The 18,604-nt window shown below is 53.8% G+C and overlaps 5 protein-coding genes across 5 annotated transcripts; 3 read left to right on the top strand and 2 right to left on the bottom strand.

Annotated features, from left to right (window-relative positions):
- Positions 1–75: 75 nt before the first annotated feature.
- Positions 76–5,629, bottom strand: cta3 (potassium/sodium eff). Its single transcript, XM_062883471.1, has 3 exons — positions 3,942–5,629; positions 3,651–3,850; positions 76–3,573 (listed from the first exon to the last, which is right to left on the bottom strand). Exons 1-3 carry the CDS (start codon positions 4,143–4,145, stop codon positions 591–593), a joined length of 3,387 nt encoding a protein of 1,128 aa, XP_062744323.1. The 5' UTR covers positions 4,146–5,629; the 3' UTR covers positions 76–590.
- Positions 5,630–6,175: 546 nt separating this feature from the next.
- QC762_301590 (uncharacterized protein) lies at positions 6,176–7,975 on the top strand. The gene is made up of 2 exons (XM_062888461.1): positions 6,176–6,637; positions 6,847–7,975. Exons 1-2 carry the CDS (start codon positions 6,379–6,381, stop codon positions 7,698–7,700), a joined length of 1,113 nt encoding a protein of 370 aa, XP_062744322.1. The 5' UTR covers positions 6,176–6,378; the 3' UTR covers positions 7,701–7,975.
- A 1,015-nt stretch (positions 7,976–8,990) lies between these two features.
- Positions 8,991–13,634, top strand: QC762_301580 (uncharacterized protein). The gene is made up of 3 exons (XM_062888460.1): positions 8,991–10,025; positions 10,086–10,631; positions 10,716–13,634. Exons 1-3 carry the CDS (start codon positions 9,963–9,965, stop codon positions 13,164–13,166), a joined length of 3,060 nt encoding a protein of 1,019 aa, XP_062744321.1. The 5' UTR covers positions 8,991–9,962; the 3' UTR covers positions 13,167–13,634.
- TMA7 (Translation machinery-associated protein 7) lies at positions 13,440–14,401 on the bottom strand (the record flags this gene model as incomplete). Its single annotated transcript, XM_062888459.1, has 5 exons — positions 13,440–13,941; positions 14,009–14,061; positions 14,137–14,203; positions 14,294–14,316; positions 14,398–14,401. The coding sequence occupies 5 exons, from the start codon at positions 14,399–14,401 to the stop codon at positions 13,900–13,902; spliced, it is 189 nt and encodes a 62-aa protein (XP_062744320.1). The 3' UTR covers positions 13,440–13,899.
- Positions 14,402–14,647: 246 nt separating this feature from the next.
- PRP4 (U4/U6 small nuclear ribonucleoprotein prp4) lies at positions 14,648–18,604 on the top strand. Its single transcript, XM_062888458.1, has 5 exons — positions 14,648–15,735; positions 15,793–16,055; positions 16,110–17,005; positions 17,064–17,432; positions 17,961–18,604. Exons 1-5 carry the CDS (start codon positions 15,035–15,037, stop codon positions 18,186–18,188), a joined length of 2,457 nt encoding a protein of 818 aa, XP_062744319.1. The 5' UTR covers positions 14,648–15,034; the 3' UTR covers positions 18,189–18,604.

Genomic DNA, 18,604 nt, shown 5'->3' with positions numbered 1-18,604 from the left:
GCATGGGAGCCTTTTCCTCAGGGGTTGACCGCGGTCTGGACTCTCCCCGGGGTTTACTTGCCTACAATCTTATCTCGATGGAAGCTCGTCACACGAACCTGTTTTAAAATCCCTCTCAAGTTCAACACTTTCCCATGAACAAAATTCCATGTAAAGACTTTCAATTTCCATTGTGCCAAAATGCTAACAGCCAAACATTACGCTATGTTCTACTGATCCTGAGGGCAGTACCTATTTGCCCAGACCATCGCCAACCAACAGTTCGATCAAATGCTGGATATCATAAAACAAAATACAATGCAACAAAACAACCACGGCATCAAGATGCCTTTTACTCATGATAGCGCACGCCCCCCCCCCCTTCCAAACAGTCTTCCTTCGATAATAGGAGGGGTTAACCGAGCCTTTGTTTATCTCGATCCCTTCGCATCTTCTTCGTCAACATGCTTCAAAATATGCGTGGTATCATCGTTCATCAACATCGTCAACTCAGATATACGCAAAAAGCAACATGACCCGGCCGCGTGGCCAGCAGCGCATCGTCCCATACGCCACATATCATCCGTTACTTTAATTCAGTCGTCTCTCCCTCAAACCGGCGAGGTCTGTGGCACCCGGTTCTGGGGTGCTTGTGAAGTCGACCGCGGCTGCGTGGTGCTTGGAGTCAAGCCGCCGTTGGACTGAGCCTTGGATCTGGAGGCCCAACTCTTCAAGCTGGAGAAGGACATCGACTTTGCGAACCGCATCTTCTGACCCTCCTCGCCCTGCGACCACTTGCCCTGTCTGACCTTGTGGTCATCCAGAATGTTAAGCGTCCGCTTGACCCACTTCCAGACCTCGATACCAAAGACATAGAAGATGGTCATGCCGAAAACGACACCCCACTCCCAGCTGATATCGGTGTGCTTGAAGACGTTCCTGTTGAGGCCGGGGATGTACACCGTGGGGAACACAGAGACAGCGCCAATGACGACGGCCCAGAAGAGGAACTTGTTGTTGTACACGTCCTTGAAGAAGGGGAACTTGGACTCGGAATCGGGGTTCAGCCGGAACATGGACCGGCGAAGGTCCTTGATCTCCCAGGCAGTGAGGAGAATCATCCAGGTCAGCTCGGCGAAAACAGCAGCGCGGGCGCGGAACACGGGAATGCACTCCTCCGAGTAGTGCTTGTTGCAGTCCCTGCCCAGCTGGCCATCGTACTTTCCAAACACGACAATGATGAAGGTCGAGAGTGTGGTGGCGCCCATAAGAATACCGTAGACGATCATGTCAACAATAATCTGGTTGGTGAACACACCGCGCCTCTTGTCGTGAGGGGGCTTGCGCATGACTTCGGCACTGGCAGCCTCACGACCGAGACCGAAAGCGGGGAAGGACGAAGTGACCATGTTGATCCAGAGAATTTCGAGGGGAGCGATGGGGAAGACGGAAATGCCGGATTCGTCAAAGAAGGCGAGACCGCAAATCAGGAGAATGACTTCACCAACGTTGCTGCTGAGAAGATGGAGGACAAACTTCTGAATGTTGGCAAACATGCGGCGACCTTCGCGGATGGCGGCAACGATCGAGTTGAACTTATCATCCGTCAAGACAATCTTGGAGGCAGACTTGGCCACGTCGGAACCGGATCCCATGGCGATACCGACATCAGCGCGGCTCAAGGATGGGGCATCGTTGACACCGTCACCAGTCATGGCCATGAAGGCATCACGGCGGCGAAGGGCCTCCACCATGCGAGATTTGGTCTCGGGCGCACAACGAGCAATAACAAGAGGAAGTTCTGGCAAGGCGTCGATCTCCTCGTCGGTGAGCTTGTCAAAGTCGGTAGCCTTCATCACAGCGGACTGGGCAACACCGGCGGGGAGGACACTGAGGTCGCGGGGGATGATACCGACTTCCCTAGCAATAGCCCTGGCCGTTTCGGGGTGATCGCCAGTCAACATGTGCACCTTGATGCCGGCCTGGGCACAGTCGAAGATGGCGGGAGTGGTCTCGCGGCGGGGAGGGTCGTAGATACCAGCCAAGCCGAGGAGAATGAGGTCCTTTTCCACCGCGGACCGTTGGGCTTCATCGTTCTTGGGGAGAGAGGGGTCAACGCCGTCGTTCTTGCCAGCGACGTAGCGGCCATTCCAGGCACGATAGGCAATGGCGAGAACGCGCTGGCCCTGGGACGCAAAGTCGGTCATCTGCTTGAGGATCTTTTCCTTGTACTCTTCGGTCATGGGTACATCGGTCGTCCCGACGTGGGAGCACAGGTCGATGATACGCTCGACGGCGCCCTTGGTGAAGACATGGCTGTTTTCGGTGCTCAATCCGCTTTCGTTGTTCTCGGGCGCATCGTAAATGACGGACATGCGCTTGATGGAGCTGTCAAAGGGAAACTCGGCCGTCTGCTTCCATCCGGTCGCCTCCACGTTCTTCTTGCCGAGGTCGAACCGATGAGCGAAGACCTGCAGGGCAATTTCGGTGGGCTCGCCGGTCGTCTTCCATTTTTCCTCCTTGTCGTCGAACCGCACTGTGGCAAGGTTGCAAAGCGCTGCCGAGAGGAGGAACATGCGGAGGTCGGGGGTGAGTTCAGCCTCGGCCTCGGGGGATGATTGTGGCTTGGGGTTGAGCTTCTCGTCGGGGACACCATCAAACTTGATGGCTGCGGTCGTTCTCTCTTCGTCATAATCGCGCTTCTCCTCTTCCTCTTGGACGGGAACGTCGGCGCTGGAGACTGTGACGCGTCCCTGAGTGGGGTCGGCGGGACTCTTCGAGTCTCTGACAGTGTAGATGCTGTTGGAGGCAGGTGTCCACACCTTCTTTGCGATCATGGCGCCTTGGGTAAGAGTGCCCGTCTTGTCGGAGCAAATGTTGGTCACACCTCCGAGGGCTTCAAGAGCCGACAAGTCACGCACAACGACGTTGGCCTTTCTCATGACAGTGGTGGCCACAACCATGGAAATAGTCAAGACAGCGACGAGAGACTCGGGAATGATGGCGATGCCGGTGGAAATGGCATAAATGACGAGCTCGCTGGGAAGCGGGTTGGGCCACTTGTTGACACTGAAGACGATCATGGCCAGGACGATGGCACAGAAGAACAACAGGTACGCCAGCTTCGCCAGCTTGATCTGGAGAGGAGTACCCTCGGTCAAGCCGAGGAACTTGCCGAGGAAGTCATAGGTGCGTCTGAAGGCACCCTTGACCGGGGCAGCCTTTCCGTACTTTTTCCAGTTCATGGACCTGCCGGGCTTGCGTCTCTTCTTGCTGGTCGAGGCGGCAATCTTTCCAACTTCGGTCTGCATGCCAGTGCAAATGACGATACCACGGCCACGGCCCTTCTGGACAACAGTGGTAGCATATGCAATGTTGATGCGGTCACCGATACCGACTTCACCTTCGTCCTGTGCCAGCTTCTCGCCGCCCTCGACATAGATCTCGGTGGTGGTGATCTTTTCGATGGGCATGGCCTCACCTGTCAAGGATGATTCATCGCACTGGAGGTTCATGGCTTCAAACATGCGCATGTCGGCTGGAACGGTATCGCCCATCTTGAGGGCAATGATGTCACCAGGAACAACCTCGGCACTATTTGGCGGAGCAAACTGGTCAGCACCAGACCAGCTCGAACAGAGGAGAGCGGCATTTGAAAGGACATAACTTACTTTGGTATGACCTGCATCTTACCGTCGCGGAGCACATTGGCAGAGGGGGAAGAAAGCGCACGGAGCGCATCCATCTTCTTCTCGGCGCCATATTCTTGGTAAAAACCAATGGACACATTCAACACAATGACGGCGGCAAGGACACCGCCTTCGATATAATCTCCTACGCCAAAACTCAGGGCCATGGCAAAGAAGAGGACCTAGCACAGTTGTCAGTCGATGCGCCACTTAAGTCAATGGCACCCGCAGTGCGAAAGCTTGTTTGGGAAGCTTTAGGGGGAGGGGTCATACCAGAATCATGGCATTGGCAAGCTGGCGGATAAAGATGGTGTACCAGGCGATACTGCCGCCTACATCGAGTTCATTGGTAGGATACTTGGATTGGAGTTCTTTGACCTGGGTCGAGGTGAGGCCCTTGTCGATATCGGTCCCCAGAGCCTGCGCCGTCTCCTCCGGGGTGAGGAGGAACGGGTGTTTGGGGAATTCGCCGGCCATGTTGGCGGTTGGGGGAGGGGAGGAGGGCGATACGTTCACCAGTTGACCTGACGGGGTGAGCACGAACTCGAGTGTTGAACAGTCTGTCTCATTTGCGTAGGGAGGATCAGCAGGATGGGCAAAGGGACGGCCGTTATAGACAATCCGGACTCTGATGATGGAGTTTGACGCCGTGGAGCCAACGACGCACAAAGCTTGGACGATGGGGGAGAGAAGCTTGTTTTTTTCCTCGTCTGGTAGTGACGCAAGAAGAGAGTCCCGGATCACGGGGGGATGACGGGGTACCTGCTTTGTTTAAGTAACCGCACAGAAACTGGGTGCTCCGTCGAGGTACCAGCCAGGGCCCAGCATCTTTTTGCATGCTGCTCACCGATAAGTCGGCGGCCAAAGCAACAGTGGACTTGGCGGGTAGCAGGCCAAGAAGCCCCAAGACTCCATCCTGGCTCTCACAGCTGCCTCGGACCTTGGATTGACTCTTCAAACCCGCTCAATGCTGCGAGATGCTGGGCGAGCCAAGCAGTTGGGCGTGGCATACGTCCTCGAGAGCCCCGCTGTGGGTGACGGCGGCGTTCGGTAGGAGTGATAAGACTGCAATCGGGTGGCGACTGAAGACGGATGAGCGTCATCCCCTGGTTCTCGAAAAAGACTAACACACTCCAAGCTGGGCTCTGATAGGGCCAGCCAGACGCGGGATTGGCAAAGGAGGTCATCAGGGCTTGGCTTCAAAGGCTGGAAATGCCCGCTTTTCCTCTTCGCCAAGAGCTCTTGGCCTCAGCCTTGGCACCTTGCGACGTTGCTGCCATTCTAGAACCTCAAACCTCCTCAGGTGGTCGGATGCGGTGATGCCTCGAAGCTCCATTCCTAGACCGCACCGCAGCGATGGCTTCCGGCGACTGCGCCCCGGACCCCGCCGTGCAACCGCTGCTTGCATTTCCGCCCGCCTCTACTAACGCGCTCTTGTTCAGAGAAACAGCTTCAGATGCGCGCTATGGCACGTGGTCGGGAGTGTGATAACCAAACATGTCTTGGCCCGAGCTGGGTGGGTGGTGTGAGTGGCTGGTGTTCTCCGTCCGCTGCTCCATGGTGGGGGCGATGATGGAAGATTCAGACCAGATTCAGACTCTGCTGCCCCGCTAGCGTCACGCAATCCCTCAGATGCTGCGACGTCGTGAGAACAGCGAGGCCAGCGATAAACAGCCTTGCAGAGTGCCTCTGGACAGGGGACAAATCTCCGGTTATTCTCGGCAGGGACCAACAGAAGCTCGCTTTTAGCAATTTGCAGAGAGTTTTCCCTTCGAATCGATAAGACACTAGACGAATCTCAGAAGTCTTGGTGTTGTTAAATGCCTTCCCTCTTGGGGAGACGGCACAGACGGCTAACCGGCAAGCATTGGCCACAGCCGACTCAATCAAAGTGGCCCTCAAGCAGAAACAAATGCAGCTTTGACGGGATATGTGGACGGTGGTGGGAACAGCAACATGTCATTGGCCCAATTGGCCGTTGAAGCCTTATAATAGCTGTGCGGCATGTTCTCATGCATGATTCTAGGTTTCTTTTTTCGTCCCTTTCCTCGTTGAGGTGGCAGCAGACCACGAAAAAAATGGACAGCGAGCTTTGGCTGCACGACCTAGTGTCCAGTGAGGGTGCTTGCCGATCATCGTGGGGTGCGCTAGCAGCCTCCCGGACGACAGACTCTGCAACAGCGTGGGCAGCCTGAGTCTTTGGGGCCTTGTCACTCTTGTCTCACCGAATGCATATCCATTGGCCCCATCGTGGGCATGAGGAAGCAAATGATAGGCCGCCATGAGGTTTTTGGTTCAGGAACGTTTATAAGTAGAAGGGTGTAGAGAATTCTAGCCTGACACCTGCACCCTGGCATGCCCGTTCTGCACCTGGCCCAAGCTCCCGTCCGTTCGAGCCCCGCCAACCCCGCCAAGTGCGGTGGCTGGATAGCTTCCTCCACACTGAAGCATACATCCGAACCCCGGTGAAGATGGAACTGGGACGTGAGCACCCACGGTGAGGTTAAGTGAATGATGAGGTGAGAGATGGCGAGAGGCGGTATTCAACCAAGGTGAAGACTAGCTCATGGCATGATGTGTAGAATGGATGCACACTAGTGTGGCATGTCATTCCTGATCCCGTCATGTTTTCAAGAGCCGCAGATCCATGATGAGATCCAACCAATCCTGATTTGTCTGTGCAACGGGAGCATCTCGAGACAAAAAGACAATGGCATGCTGCTGCCGTCTCAACCTCTGCGATCTGCCCTCCTGCGTGCTTCTGCATCAACTTCAAATTGTCAACCTGTCATCGAGTTACGGTACAGCAGCTATCATTCTGCCTCGCCCCCAATTTGGCCTGTTGACAATTGCCGTGCTTCAATTCCTATTTTCCCTATCTAGCGCCAAGTCCTACGACGTTACGTCATTGCTGCTTGTTACAATCGCACTTCGGCCTTCGTTCGCAATGTCTGGGGAAGCGGAGAAAGGTACGAGACAGCCTCCCCCACGCGGAATGGCCATATCACTCGTCAATGGGCTCAGCTTTTGGTGTCCAAATGACGGATGAGATCCCAATGGATGTCGGCACGCAGTTACGCAGTTGAAGAACGATTAAGGCGGTGACACGTGACAGCGAGGGCTTCGATACGCGTATGCTATTGTCCACTGCTAACATCAAGTCTCCGCTTATCGGTAGTCACCCATCAAGAGCTAACCTCTGCACCGCCGGCTTCGTCGACTGATGTCGGCGAAACTTCAAAACTGGTCGACATCAATGCAGTGGCGAATGGCGATGTTGACAATAAAGCAACCGGCGACAATGACAAAACTAGTCAGGTCGCCCCAGTTGCATCAGGCGGTCCTGTGGAGTCACGTATCGCCGCACGGTCTTCAGCTACCCTAACTCCGACTCCGGCTCCGGCTCCGGCTCCAACTTCAGAGAGCCTCGCAGAGCCGTCGACATCAGAAGAGAACTCGGACAGCGCCAAAACCGAGCCTAGCGGCCAGACCAAAGCTACACCTCCCGAATCCGTCACGTTGCCAGCCGCATTAGTCAAGACGGTGACAAACGGCACCACCAAAGACGTTGAGACGACGGATACACCCCAGAAAAGCACGGAGGCAGCTACCTCGGACGTTTCAGCTAAGCCTACGGAGGTTAATACTGACAAGGTGGCAGAAGATGCCAAAAATGACAAAGCCGCTCATGCGCCAGCTGTTAGTGCTAATGGCAACACCAGGGACGACGATGTTGAGATGGGTGAAGCTCCTGTGGCCCCGGACAGTACAGCAGCGACTAAAACAGCAGCATCTATACCGCCGCTTGGGGGCGGAAAGAGAAAGGCAGAGGAGGCTTTCGGGGATAGCAACGGTGACCTCGGCGAGACGCAGGCTCAACCCGAGATCAGCATCACCAACGCCGTGAATGAGAGCGAGATATCAACAAAAAAACGCGGCCCCGGCCGGCCCAAGAAACAGCAGAAAGAACGCAAAACTCTCACATCAGTTGGACGTACAGCGAGGAAGACAAGAAGCCAAGGTCCGGTATAAGTCTCGGTTGAGAGGGAAAGCTAAGGCTGAGAACAACTAACATCTATGCTCGACACTCGACCTTTTCTTTGGGATCGTTTTGGATTTGATTTGGGAATGTGATTTCTCCAGAATTCTGATGTAAATAAGCAGCAGTTGTCAGGAGATCACCTTGTTAGAGCTACTCATAAGTCTTCCAACAGCTATCTGGTATATTTCAGGTGCCATCTGAAACACCATGGCATCTCTCAAAGACTTCCAAAGAGCTGAATGCTTCAGGGGATGATCAGGGGCGTCTCTATCCTTTGGAAGCGTGAAATATATTTGTCCGCTTTTCAACCGGGACATCTGGTTTGCAAATGGAAAAGATGGAAGAGACCAACAAAAGACATGATGGAATCCACATTGTCATCACCTGTCTAACGCGGTTATATGAACCAAAGCTGGATGTTCGTATCGTTGCCGCAAATCTCCCTCGGACACGACTAACAGAATTGAGCATAGACTGTTATCTCCGTGAGTTCAAAAGAGAATGTTTCCGTATCCAGGATGATGGAGGGTGTTTTGAGGGAAATGTGGTAGGTGGTTTGAAGAGGCTGACTTCCGGTGAGCACGTTGGCTGATTGAAAGGTCATGGCCGGCCAACCGGGCCTGCCGAACACCCCCGATTGATGCCTTCCGGGTCGTCAACGTTGGTCGGGGCCAGTAGCATGACGACACTCGCCCGATTGTCGGATTCAGCTTCGTCCCATATTCAAATGTCATGCATAGTTCCCTTACCCAGCCCGCAGCTTCTCCCTTCCACTGGACTTGCTGGCAATGTTTACTCTTATACGCCATCATTTTCATTCTCGCGATAAGTATCTTGCACGCGGAGTTTAGAAGCTGTTGCTGGATCTTGTCGATCAAAGGGTAAAATGATCGCCAGTCAGTCGGCAAGGGACGGGGTCGGGAAGAAGAGCCGGGCCCGGGGAATCCTGTCACCAACGCTAAAGGGAAGCTTGGAGTTCATGCAACGGCCTGCAGCAGGAATGGGAACACGCAAACACTGTTTCAAACAGCAAGTGGCCCCTCAGGCGGCCTCATGAGTGATCGACTGCCACAACAGAGAACAGTTGGCGAGGAGGTTAGCAATGGGGATAGGTACACAGGTTTTGGGCCGTTGATGAAGCTCGTATTCTTTGAGGGATGTCACGCCCACAGGGTCCAGGTGGGGCGCCCAGATCCAGTGATGCATCCCAATCGAGAGGCAGTGCCAAAATAGAACACGGATCTTGGAAAGATGCCGTGGATGCAAAACCGGTCATTGGGCCAAGCTGTGTAATTTTTGCTGCGTCTTTGCCTCGACACCACACTCCCGAAAGCTTGGTCATCTGGAGTTCTCCTTAGGGGTGGCCAATCGTACTGCAGTCCCTAAATCCTTCTAGACAGGTTGTCAGGCGGTGACGCAGCAAAAAAATTGGAGGAACCGTTCCGGGCCTGGGACCCTGACTTGTGCACGGCCTTGGGCGGGATAGCGCCGGTGTCTAGGCCTCCTTCCCCAGCTCTGGCGAACACCAAGAACTCCAAACTCCAGTCGGTGTTTTTTTCCCCCAACGGACGCCATTCCATATTCATTCGCTACCTGGGGGGGGTCTCGAAAATACCACTCGCTTTGATTTCGATTCCTCCTGACACTCCTTTTCCTGTGATTTTGCGCGCCTATTCTTTGTCCTGATTTGCGTGCTGCACCTCGGGCGCCCCCTCAACCTCGTGGAAGTTTCCAAAACTTCCAGAATACTGGAATACATAGTCCAAAAAGTATGCCGATCTAGATCGCTTGTCTCTGGGATCCTCCAAGCCCAACGCATTCGCGCCTTGGCGCCTGTCCTATACGTCACCCACGTCGTTTTTCGCTGCTTCTCCCCGAATTCCATCCAGCTTCGACAACACGCCCACACAACCCAGAAGCCATAGGTATTCGAGGCACGCTCGGCGACATCTTGCACGAGGACATCGTCCGGCTTTGGGCGAACCAAAGCAGCCTTTGTTCACGACGGCACGACACAACATTTGAAACGTGACGATAAAAGAACGATAAAGGGGCAGCCCCCGTGGGTTGGTTGCAACAACGAATGGGAAAGGGTTGGGTATACAGCCGGGCCAGATTGATTAGACTGTAGCTGCCGCTCGATTTCTGTCCATTCATCCATCCGCTTTGGACCCTGATTTTCGGAATCTGGGGACCTCCTTTACTCATCTTGCCCTTCGAGGGCGTTGCTTCACTTTCAGCCCAGAGCCACCATGGCGGAAAAGGATCCTGGGCAGATCCTCCTGGATTTGCTGGCTGATCCCTTTTCAACACAGGTACCGTTATCCCGTCATGTCGATTTGACAACACAGGACCGCTGACGAACAAACCGCTAGTTGCAAAAAACTGCCATCATTGCTGCGCTGGGCTCTTCCATCGGAACCACAGCCGTGATCGCCTTCCTCTTCTCGATTCTCCGACCGTTCAATAGTGTTGTATATGCGCCGAAGCTCAAACATGCCGACGAAAAACATGCCCCGCCGCCGATGGGGAAGGGCTTCTTTGCTTGGGTTACCCCGTTGTGGAAGACAACCGAGGAGGATATGGTCAACTTAATCGGGATGGACGCCACCATCTTCATGCGATTTACAAGGATGTGCCGCAACATATTTGCCATTCTCACAGTTCTCGGCTGCGCTATCTTGATTCCTGTCAACTGGACTGCAACAACTCGCGTGGGCATCGAAGACAACTGGCTCTCCAAGATTACGCCTAACTTGGTGTGGGGGTCGGCTCAGTGGGCGAGTGTCAGCGTGGCCTGGATCTTTGACATTGTTGTTTGTGTCTTTCTCTGGTGGAACTATAGAAAGGTTGTCCAGTTGAGGCGAAAGTACTACGAGAGCGAGGAGTATCAACACAGTTTGCACAGCCGTACGCTGATGGTATGGAACACCCCCTTTGCACTCCATCGTGGTTATACCATGTGACAAAGTCAGGAGTGCTTGGCTGACACTGTGCGTTTCTAGGTGTACGATATTCCAAAGAACCTAGGCTCAGACGAGGGTATCGCTCGAATCATCGATAGTGTGGTCCCGAGCTCTTCCTTCTCAAGAACTGCCATCGCTCGTGATGTCAGGATTCTCCCAAGTCTCATTGAGTCGCATGGCAAGACAGTCAGGAAGCTCGAAAAGGTCCTGGCAGTCTATCTGAAGGACCCCAAAAACCTGCCACCAGCAAGACCTCTCTGTCGACCTTCCAAGAAGGACCACTCATACGCAAGCTATCCCAAGGGCCACAAAGTCGACGCCATTGACTATCTTACCGAGCGCATCAAGCTGCTGGAGCTCGAGATCAAAGATGTTCGGCAAAGGGTGGATAAGAGAGTGACCATGCCGTATGGTTTTGCGTCATACTCAGATATCTCCGAGACACACTCCATCGCCTACCTGTGTCGGAAGAAGAATCCTCAAGGTGCGATCATCAAGCTGGCTCCTCGGCCAAACGACATCATCTGGGAGAACATGCCGCTGAGTCCATCAGCTCGCCGTAGGAGGCGCCTGTGGAACAATTTCTGGATGGCGGTTCTCACTATTCTGTGGATTGTTCCCAATGCTTTCATCGCCGTCTTCCTGGTCAATCTGAGTAACTTGGGCTTGGTATGGAAAGAGTTCCGGGACGAACTGGCCAGCAGCCCCCAGTTCTGGTCCATTGTTCAGGGTATCGCATCTCCGGCAATCATGTCACTTGTTTACCTGCTACTTCCGATTGCTTTCCGCCGCATGTCCATCAGAGCAGGCGACAAGACTAAAACGGGAAGAGAGCGCCATGTCGTCGCGAAACTGTACGCCTTCTTCACTTTCAACAACCTCTTCATCTTCTCCGTTTTCAGTGCCATCTGGGGATTTACTGCTACGGTTGTTCAGAGGACCAACAACGGTCAGGATGCTTGGAAGGCCATCTACGAAGCCGATTTCGGATTTCTCCTGTTCCTCTCACTCATCAAAGTGTCTCCTTTCTGGGTCTCATGGCTCCTGCAGAGACAGCTCGGTGCGGCGATTGATCTTGCGCAACTGTGGACTCTCTTCTACAGCTTCGTTGTGCGAAAGTTCTCTAACCCAACGCCTCGGGAACTGATCGAGCTCACAGCACCACCGCCCTTTGATTACGCCAGCTACTACAACTACTTCCTTTTCTACGCCACCGTCGCCCTCTGCTATGCCCCCATTCAGCCTCTTGTCCTCCCTGCGGCAGCACTGTTCTTCTGTATCGATGTGGCTTTCAAGAAGTACTTGTTGCTCTACATTTTCGTTACGAAGACGGAAAGCGGAGGCATGTTCTGGCGCGTGCTGTTCAACCGTTTCCTGTTCGGGACCTTTCTTGCCAACCTGGTCACCTTCTTGGTCGTTTGGGTCCGTGGCATCCAAGTCGATCGGACCCAGGTATATGCTCTGGCACCGCTGCCCATCTTGTTGATCGTTTTCAAGATAGTCTGCAGCCGCGTCTACGATGATAAGATCCACTTTTATGCGACGAGATTTACCAAGCAAGGACGGACTGAAGAAGGGCTGAATGTCAAGGAGCAAAGTATGCGGAACGATCGTCTTGCGGCTCGTTTTGGCCATCCGGCTCTCTACAAGCCCCTCATCACACCCATGGTTCACGCAAAGGCACAGAATGTTCTTGCGAGCATCTATCAAGGGCGGCTGAGCGACGGTAGGGAAGCGGGTGGCCTGGGAGATTCGGTATCTGTCAGCGGCTACAGCGACACGTACGTTATGGATTCCATGATGTCCGGCAAGGCTGGCAAGGCGTCGCCGAGCATGCCTGGTTTCGAAGTGGTACCCGAATCACGTCTTGACTTTGAATTTTACAAGAACCGCGACGAATTCGCAGAAGACCATGGTGCAGGCGAGCTCTTTGGATCAGACATCCATCGGCCGGGCACGCCGGGCACCATGATGAGCGGGCCAGACTCTCGACCCGGAACGCCGAGTGGAGGAATGGGCTTCGGCGCCAACCGCAGGCTGTTGTCACCGTACAACGACCCTGGGGCTGGGCCGTCATCCAGTGGCTACGTGGGCCCATCCGTCTACTCACCCCCAATACTGGGCGCACATGAGGTGCCCAGTCGCAGCAGGAGTCCTTTATACAGCCTTGGCAATGATAGTGGTGCCAACCTGGTGCAGGGAGCCGCGCTGATGCCGGTATCGAGTTATCCCACCACACCAGCCGCTGGTGGCCCGGGAGACGGGAGCTATGATGGTGACGTTGGGACTTACAGACCTGGCGTTCCTACCATTCCCCCTGGCATCTTTGGTGGGGGGCCCCGCTATGGCGGCCTTCCGCAGAGCGATCAAGAATTTGGCCAGCCAGCGACAAGTCAAGACCCGACACAATATGACTACTTTAGAGGGCCGCGGAGAGGAACACCAGGCCCTCCGGGCGGCGGCAATGGTGGCAACACCTATAGGGGCTAATCTCCTTGGATAAGTGATGTTGAATAGAAGCAAACCGTGGTTGGGTGGGGATTGCACACAACAATCATTGCATTTGGGTAGATAAGCATGGTCTTTGGGCGTTGTTTTTCTGAATAGATTTGCTGTAATCACCTTGTTTCAAGGTTAAGTCTGGACTGTCTGGCTTCTAGCACGCCAAATCACGTTCACATCACGTCACGCTACGAATTTCAATGGGGACACAAGAAGACTAGGCGCAGGTTCTAGAAAAAGAGGATAGAGAGAGGGCTCTGAGGTGCATGTATAATTTTATGTAATTCCTTTTGGGTCTGGGGCTCGGGTACATTAACTATCCCCCATCATGTATATACTTTGGTGAAGTATTTACAGAACAAAGATCTTGCTGTAGATATCATTCTGGATGGGGTGATCTCTCGTGTACATGTCGCGTACAGGAACGTTAAAACATATTGCTGTTACAACTTCATGCCAACCTCATGAGGTTCAGCGGCAGTTTTGGGTCAGACAGAGACATCTCCGACAACGCACTAGCGAAGACAGGAAAGATGCCATGCATACCAAGCAGCAAGCAGTCAGCACTTGACTGAATCTCTATTGCGCCACAAAGCCATCACCGAGCACCTTTGCTACCTGCCGAGCTGAGCCCTTAACCTGATAACAATCCCGCAACCCACAACCCCAAAACGCCCTAATAGTGTCCATTCCCAACGAAGCCCCACAGAGGGTACACCGTTTACTTCTTTCCAGACTTCTTGATACCCTGGGCACCGGTGTTCTACACAACACAAAGAAAGGTTAGGCCTGATCTGACTCCCCTGATGGCTGATGACAGGGCGACTCACCAGTGGTCCCTTACCGCCAGCCTTGGCAGCCATCTCCTTCTTGGCCTTCTCAGCTGCAGTTGGCCCAATCATGTTAGTTGCTGTCCATTCTCTGTGTGGGAGCGCATATTGCATTGGGGGTATCGTACCAGCACGCTGCTTCTCAAGGAAAGCCTTGTCCTCATCATCGAGCTCCTTGGCTTGCTTCTTGGGGGCCTGCCGTTGTCCGTCAGTCCTTGGCTCATTGCATATTATCTAGTCGGCGCTTTGGTTTTCGGTGCGCTATCGATCGAGAAAGAGACTGACCTTGAGGGGCTTGGCCTTGCCACCTGTGTAAGCGCGCAGAGGTTAGTGAGGTCTTTGGACGGGGATGATAACACAGCGACACTTGCCTTCTCTGCCTTGTCCACCCATTATGACTTTTGTTTGTGTAGAAGTGTAAAAGATGGTGGTGTGGTTGATGCTGGTGAACTGGCGCAAAGAAATCAGGAGCCTGGTGAACTTTGTTAGGATGATTTGCCCCGCGGTTGAGACGCTGGTAGTGGAGATCAAGTCACAATAGGAGGTCCACAACCACCGGGCGGTCAACCGGTAGAACACCGGCATATTTGTTTTAGCACCTTTTTGACGCACGGATGCCCCAGTCTAAGGCCCAATGCCGTGGCATGCGCGCCCGCGTCGCACCTGGGAACTTTCAAGTGGGCAGCGACCTCATCTCTCGCCTTTCTCCACTCGAGTCAGGTTAGCACCATCACCAGCACACCAAGTTCGCAGGGCGGATATCAGATCATCTTGTCTTATTGCATCATATCACTCATATCCCCTGAATCCACAGCACCATCACCCACAAGGCTTGAGAGGTTGGAAACACTTGACTGGTCGGCTTCAGCCCTCCACATTTGGTTTATTGCGTTGACAGTTCACGGCTGACACTTGTTTGCTCCTCCTCCACAGCAGAGCGCAGATTGGTTGCCAGCTGCGCTGGAAAAAAAGGTCTTGGTGGAAAACAGGGCAGACAGTAAGACTCAGAGCAAGGCGGTCGGTACAATGGCATCTCCAGTTCCCAGTTCGGATGAAGGGGAAATTGTAGAGGCAACTTCCCTGCCTCGCGCTGAACGAAACATTGATGTTGACCGAAGAGGCAGACATCATCAAGGAAGACAAGCGTCCCGCGAGCCCGAGTATGATACAGCAGCTCGACGTAGCCACTCTCCTCGGGGCTGGAAAAGACCCAGCGATGATCGGGACGACCACCATACTCGCGATAGACGGGAACCACGCCAGTTCCGCGTACGCTATGAGGACAACTACCGAGATGACCGTCGCCATGGCCGCGACTTAGATCGCCCTCCCTCTCGCGGATCCGAATTGCTGTACGACGAACGCCCGACTCACTCTGGACATCGAGACTATCGCGGTGGCAGTGACCGCAACCGTGGCTCTGACCGAGGTTATGGCAGGGACCGCGATCATGATGACTACCCAGACAAGCGGCCTAGAAACCACAGTCGCTCTCCCAGAGATCGCCGTGATCGGGGAAGGCGAGACAGGGGCCGTTATGGCTCGGACCGTCATGCGGCAGACGAACACAAGTATAGTGCCCATGTCGATAGACAGTCGCAGAACGGCTCCCTCTCCAAGAAGGCCAGCTCTGTGGAAGCTTCGGGTGTTTCCAAAAACCATGCTAAAATTGACCAAGGTGCAACGGCTGAACGCGGTATCAATGAGCTTGCCATCTCACAGAACGGGTAAGCTTTCTTATGACCCTGAATTCAGCGGTAATGTCCTAATCCTCTATGTGCTAGTATTCCCACTCAAGATTCTGCTCAGGCTGCCGAACCTGACATGGACTGGGACCCAGATGCTGTCATGGACGAGGAAGCTAGGGAGAAGGCCGAAATCGAACGTCGTCGCCGCCTCAGAGAAGCTGCCTACAAGAGAGGTATTGGAGCTTCAACCCCCACTATTCAATCATTGCAGGCTGGCGAAAAGAATGTGTCCAGTCCAGCATCCACTCGCCAGAGCACCCCTGGTCTCCTGAAAGTGGACGCAGCTACTCCCAACTCTAGTAAGTGCTCAAACTTTCTTCATCTTCAACTTCAACACCACTAACGTTTTATAGACGGCATCTCATCACCAGCTCTGTCCCCTGGTAAAGCCCCAGAGGACATGTCTGCAACGGCCCTCAATTTTGCTGATGATCAAGCTCTCATTAATGCTCACATTCGAGCCAAGTCTCATGACGAGGATGGCCCTTCAGCTGCAGATTATGACCCGACCGTGGACATGCAGGAAGACGAGAAACGGGATGAGCAGCGACATGGCAACGTAGGGTTACATGGTGAGCTGCGAGACCCCTCTCAGCCAGAGGCTGCCACGGTTTCCGCTTCGGGGGAGCAAGAGAATGGCACCAAGAAAGCAGACGAAGACGACGATGACTTCGACATGTTTGCGGATGACTTCGACGAGCAGAAATTCGCAGCTCCAGCGCAGCCGAAGGCTGCGGCAGCTGACGATAGTAGACCTCAGCATGGCGCAGGCGGCAAAAATATCGAGGGGGACGACAAGGACGGCTACTACAAGATTCGGCCTGGTGAGCTCCTCGATGGTCGCTATCAGGTTCTCACTACCCTCGGCCGTGGCATGTTTTCAGGGGTAGCACGTGCTGTTGATGTCACCAACAAGCAAGTGGTTGCCATCAAGATCATGCGGAACAATGATGCGCTGCGGAAAGGCGGTTTTACAGAGATTGCCATTCTTCAGAAGCTCAACGCGGCCGACCCGGACAACAAAAAGCATCTGGTTCGGTTTGAAAGATCATTCGAGTACAAGGGCCACTTGTGTATGGCGTTTGAGAATTTGAGCATGAACCTGCGCGAAGTTTTGAAGAAGTTTGGCAACAATGTGGGCATCAATCTGAATGCGACTCGGATATATGCCTCCCAAATCTTCATTGCCCTTGGACATATGCGCAAGTGCAGCATCATCCATGCTGATCTGAAGCCTGACAATATTCTGGTAAGACGAAGACGTGACAGGCTAAGGAACTGGACTCATATGCTGACTCTGTTTGCAGGTCAACGAGGCGCGGAATGTGCTCAAGATTTGCGATTTGGGAACAGCCATCGATCGTTCTGACGCGGCAACGGCGTCGACAGAGATTACACCGTACTTGGTCAGCAGATTCTATCGTGCCCCTGAAATCATCCTGGGCATGCCTTACGACTATGCCGTGGATATGTGGTCGATTGGATGCACCCTCTACGAGTTGTATACCGGCAAGATTCTCTTTACTGGCGATAGCAACAACCAGATGCTCAAAAACATCATGGAGATCCGCGGAAAACTCAGTGCCAAGATGTACCGACGCGGCCAACTGTCGAGCATACACTTTGACGAGCTCGGCAACTTCATCAGCGTGGAACGGGACAAGGTTCTTGGAAAGGTGAGTCCTGCATTTTTGTGTTTTGCTGCATGGTTTAATGCGCGGTCCCTTTCCATCCTCCACTTCCCACAGCACATACACACATACACCCCTTTGATACACTGGCGCGGCAACCCAGATGCCCGTTCTATTTGGATTCCGCTTCTTTTTTTGGGGCCAGCCAAACGGGTCAGGCGGGTGCTGTGCCCGTGGTCTGTTAATTCGTGGCCACTAACGGGCCATAACCCCTGCTGCTGAGGTCGGGGAGTATGAGCTTGGCCTCGAGCCAGGCCATCTCAATATTCCGATGTGCAGAAGCGTGCCCCAGATGCGCGGCGGACACCCGTCAAGTGCGAACGCCTCGGTTCCAATCGTCGCTTGTGATGGCCATCTTTGCCCGAGTACGCCCCCCTCTTTTGCCCGTCATGCCTGTGCCAAGGCTGGGGAAATGTTTCTTTCAGCCCTCGTTGAACGCCGCCAGCCTTTTTCCTGCGTTGCACTCGCCCATCCAAAGAGAAAGTTGACAGTTCTTACTGACCTACCTTGTAGACCACAGTGAAGACCTTGCCTGTCGTTAAGCCAACCCGGGATTTGCGTACCCGCCTCCTCGCGGCTTCGAGCGGTATGAACGACTCGGAGACCAGGGATTTGAACCATTTCATTGACCTGCTTGAGCGTTGCCTGACGCTGAATCCCGACAAACGGCTCACGCCTGCAGAGGCGTTACGCCACCCCTTTTTTCCTCAGAAGACGCACCCATCCACCGCCGCCCGATAGAGCGGGCCCTCTACTAGGTCCGACCATTGAGAAGAGGCATGTTTACATGCTGCCCCGGTGAGAGAAGGCGCTTCCCCACCTCTTGCATATGTCGTTTTGCGGCGATGGCTGGATGGCTAGGTTTAGATATGGGTCGGATGGCTGGCTTGTTTACGGAAGGGGGGGCTTTTGTTTCGATATCGTCTGCAAACAGGGTTGTATATTGGACACCCTGAAGACTCCTTTCTCCATGGGGTCAACTGGACTGGCAGGGTAATCAAGGGGACCGGAACTGGACCGGAGTTGATGTTGTTTTTCTAGCATGAGGGTGGTATAAACATGGCACAACCCCACATGACACTGCCAAAGGGACATATGCATAGGCACAAGGATTAGATTAGAAGTAAACCTGGTGATTTTATTGTTTGTTTTACGCA

Source organism: Podospora pseudocomata, chromosome 3 (genome assembly GCF_035222375.1).
Source record: "Podospora pseudocomata strain CBS 415.72m chromosome 3, whole genome shotgun sequence".
Lineage (NCBI taxonomy): Eukaryota > Fungi > Ascomycota > Sordariomycetes > Sordariales > Podosporaceae > Podospora > Podospora pseudocomata.
This window is presented reverse-complemented; position numbering and strand designations above follow the sequence as displayed.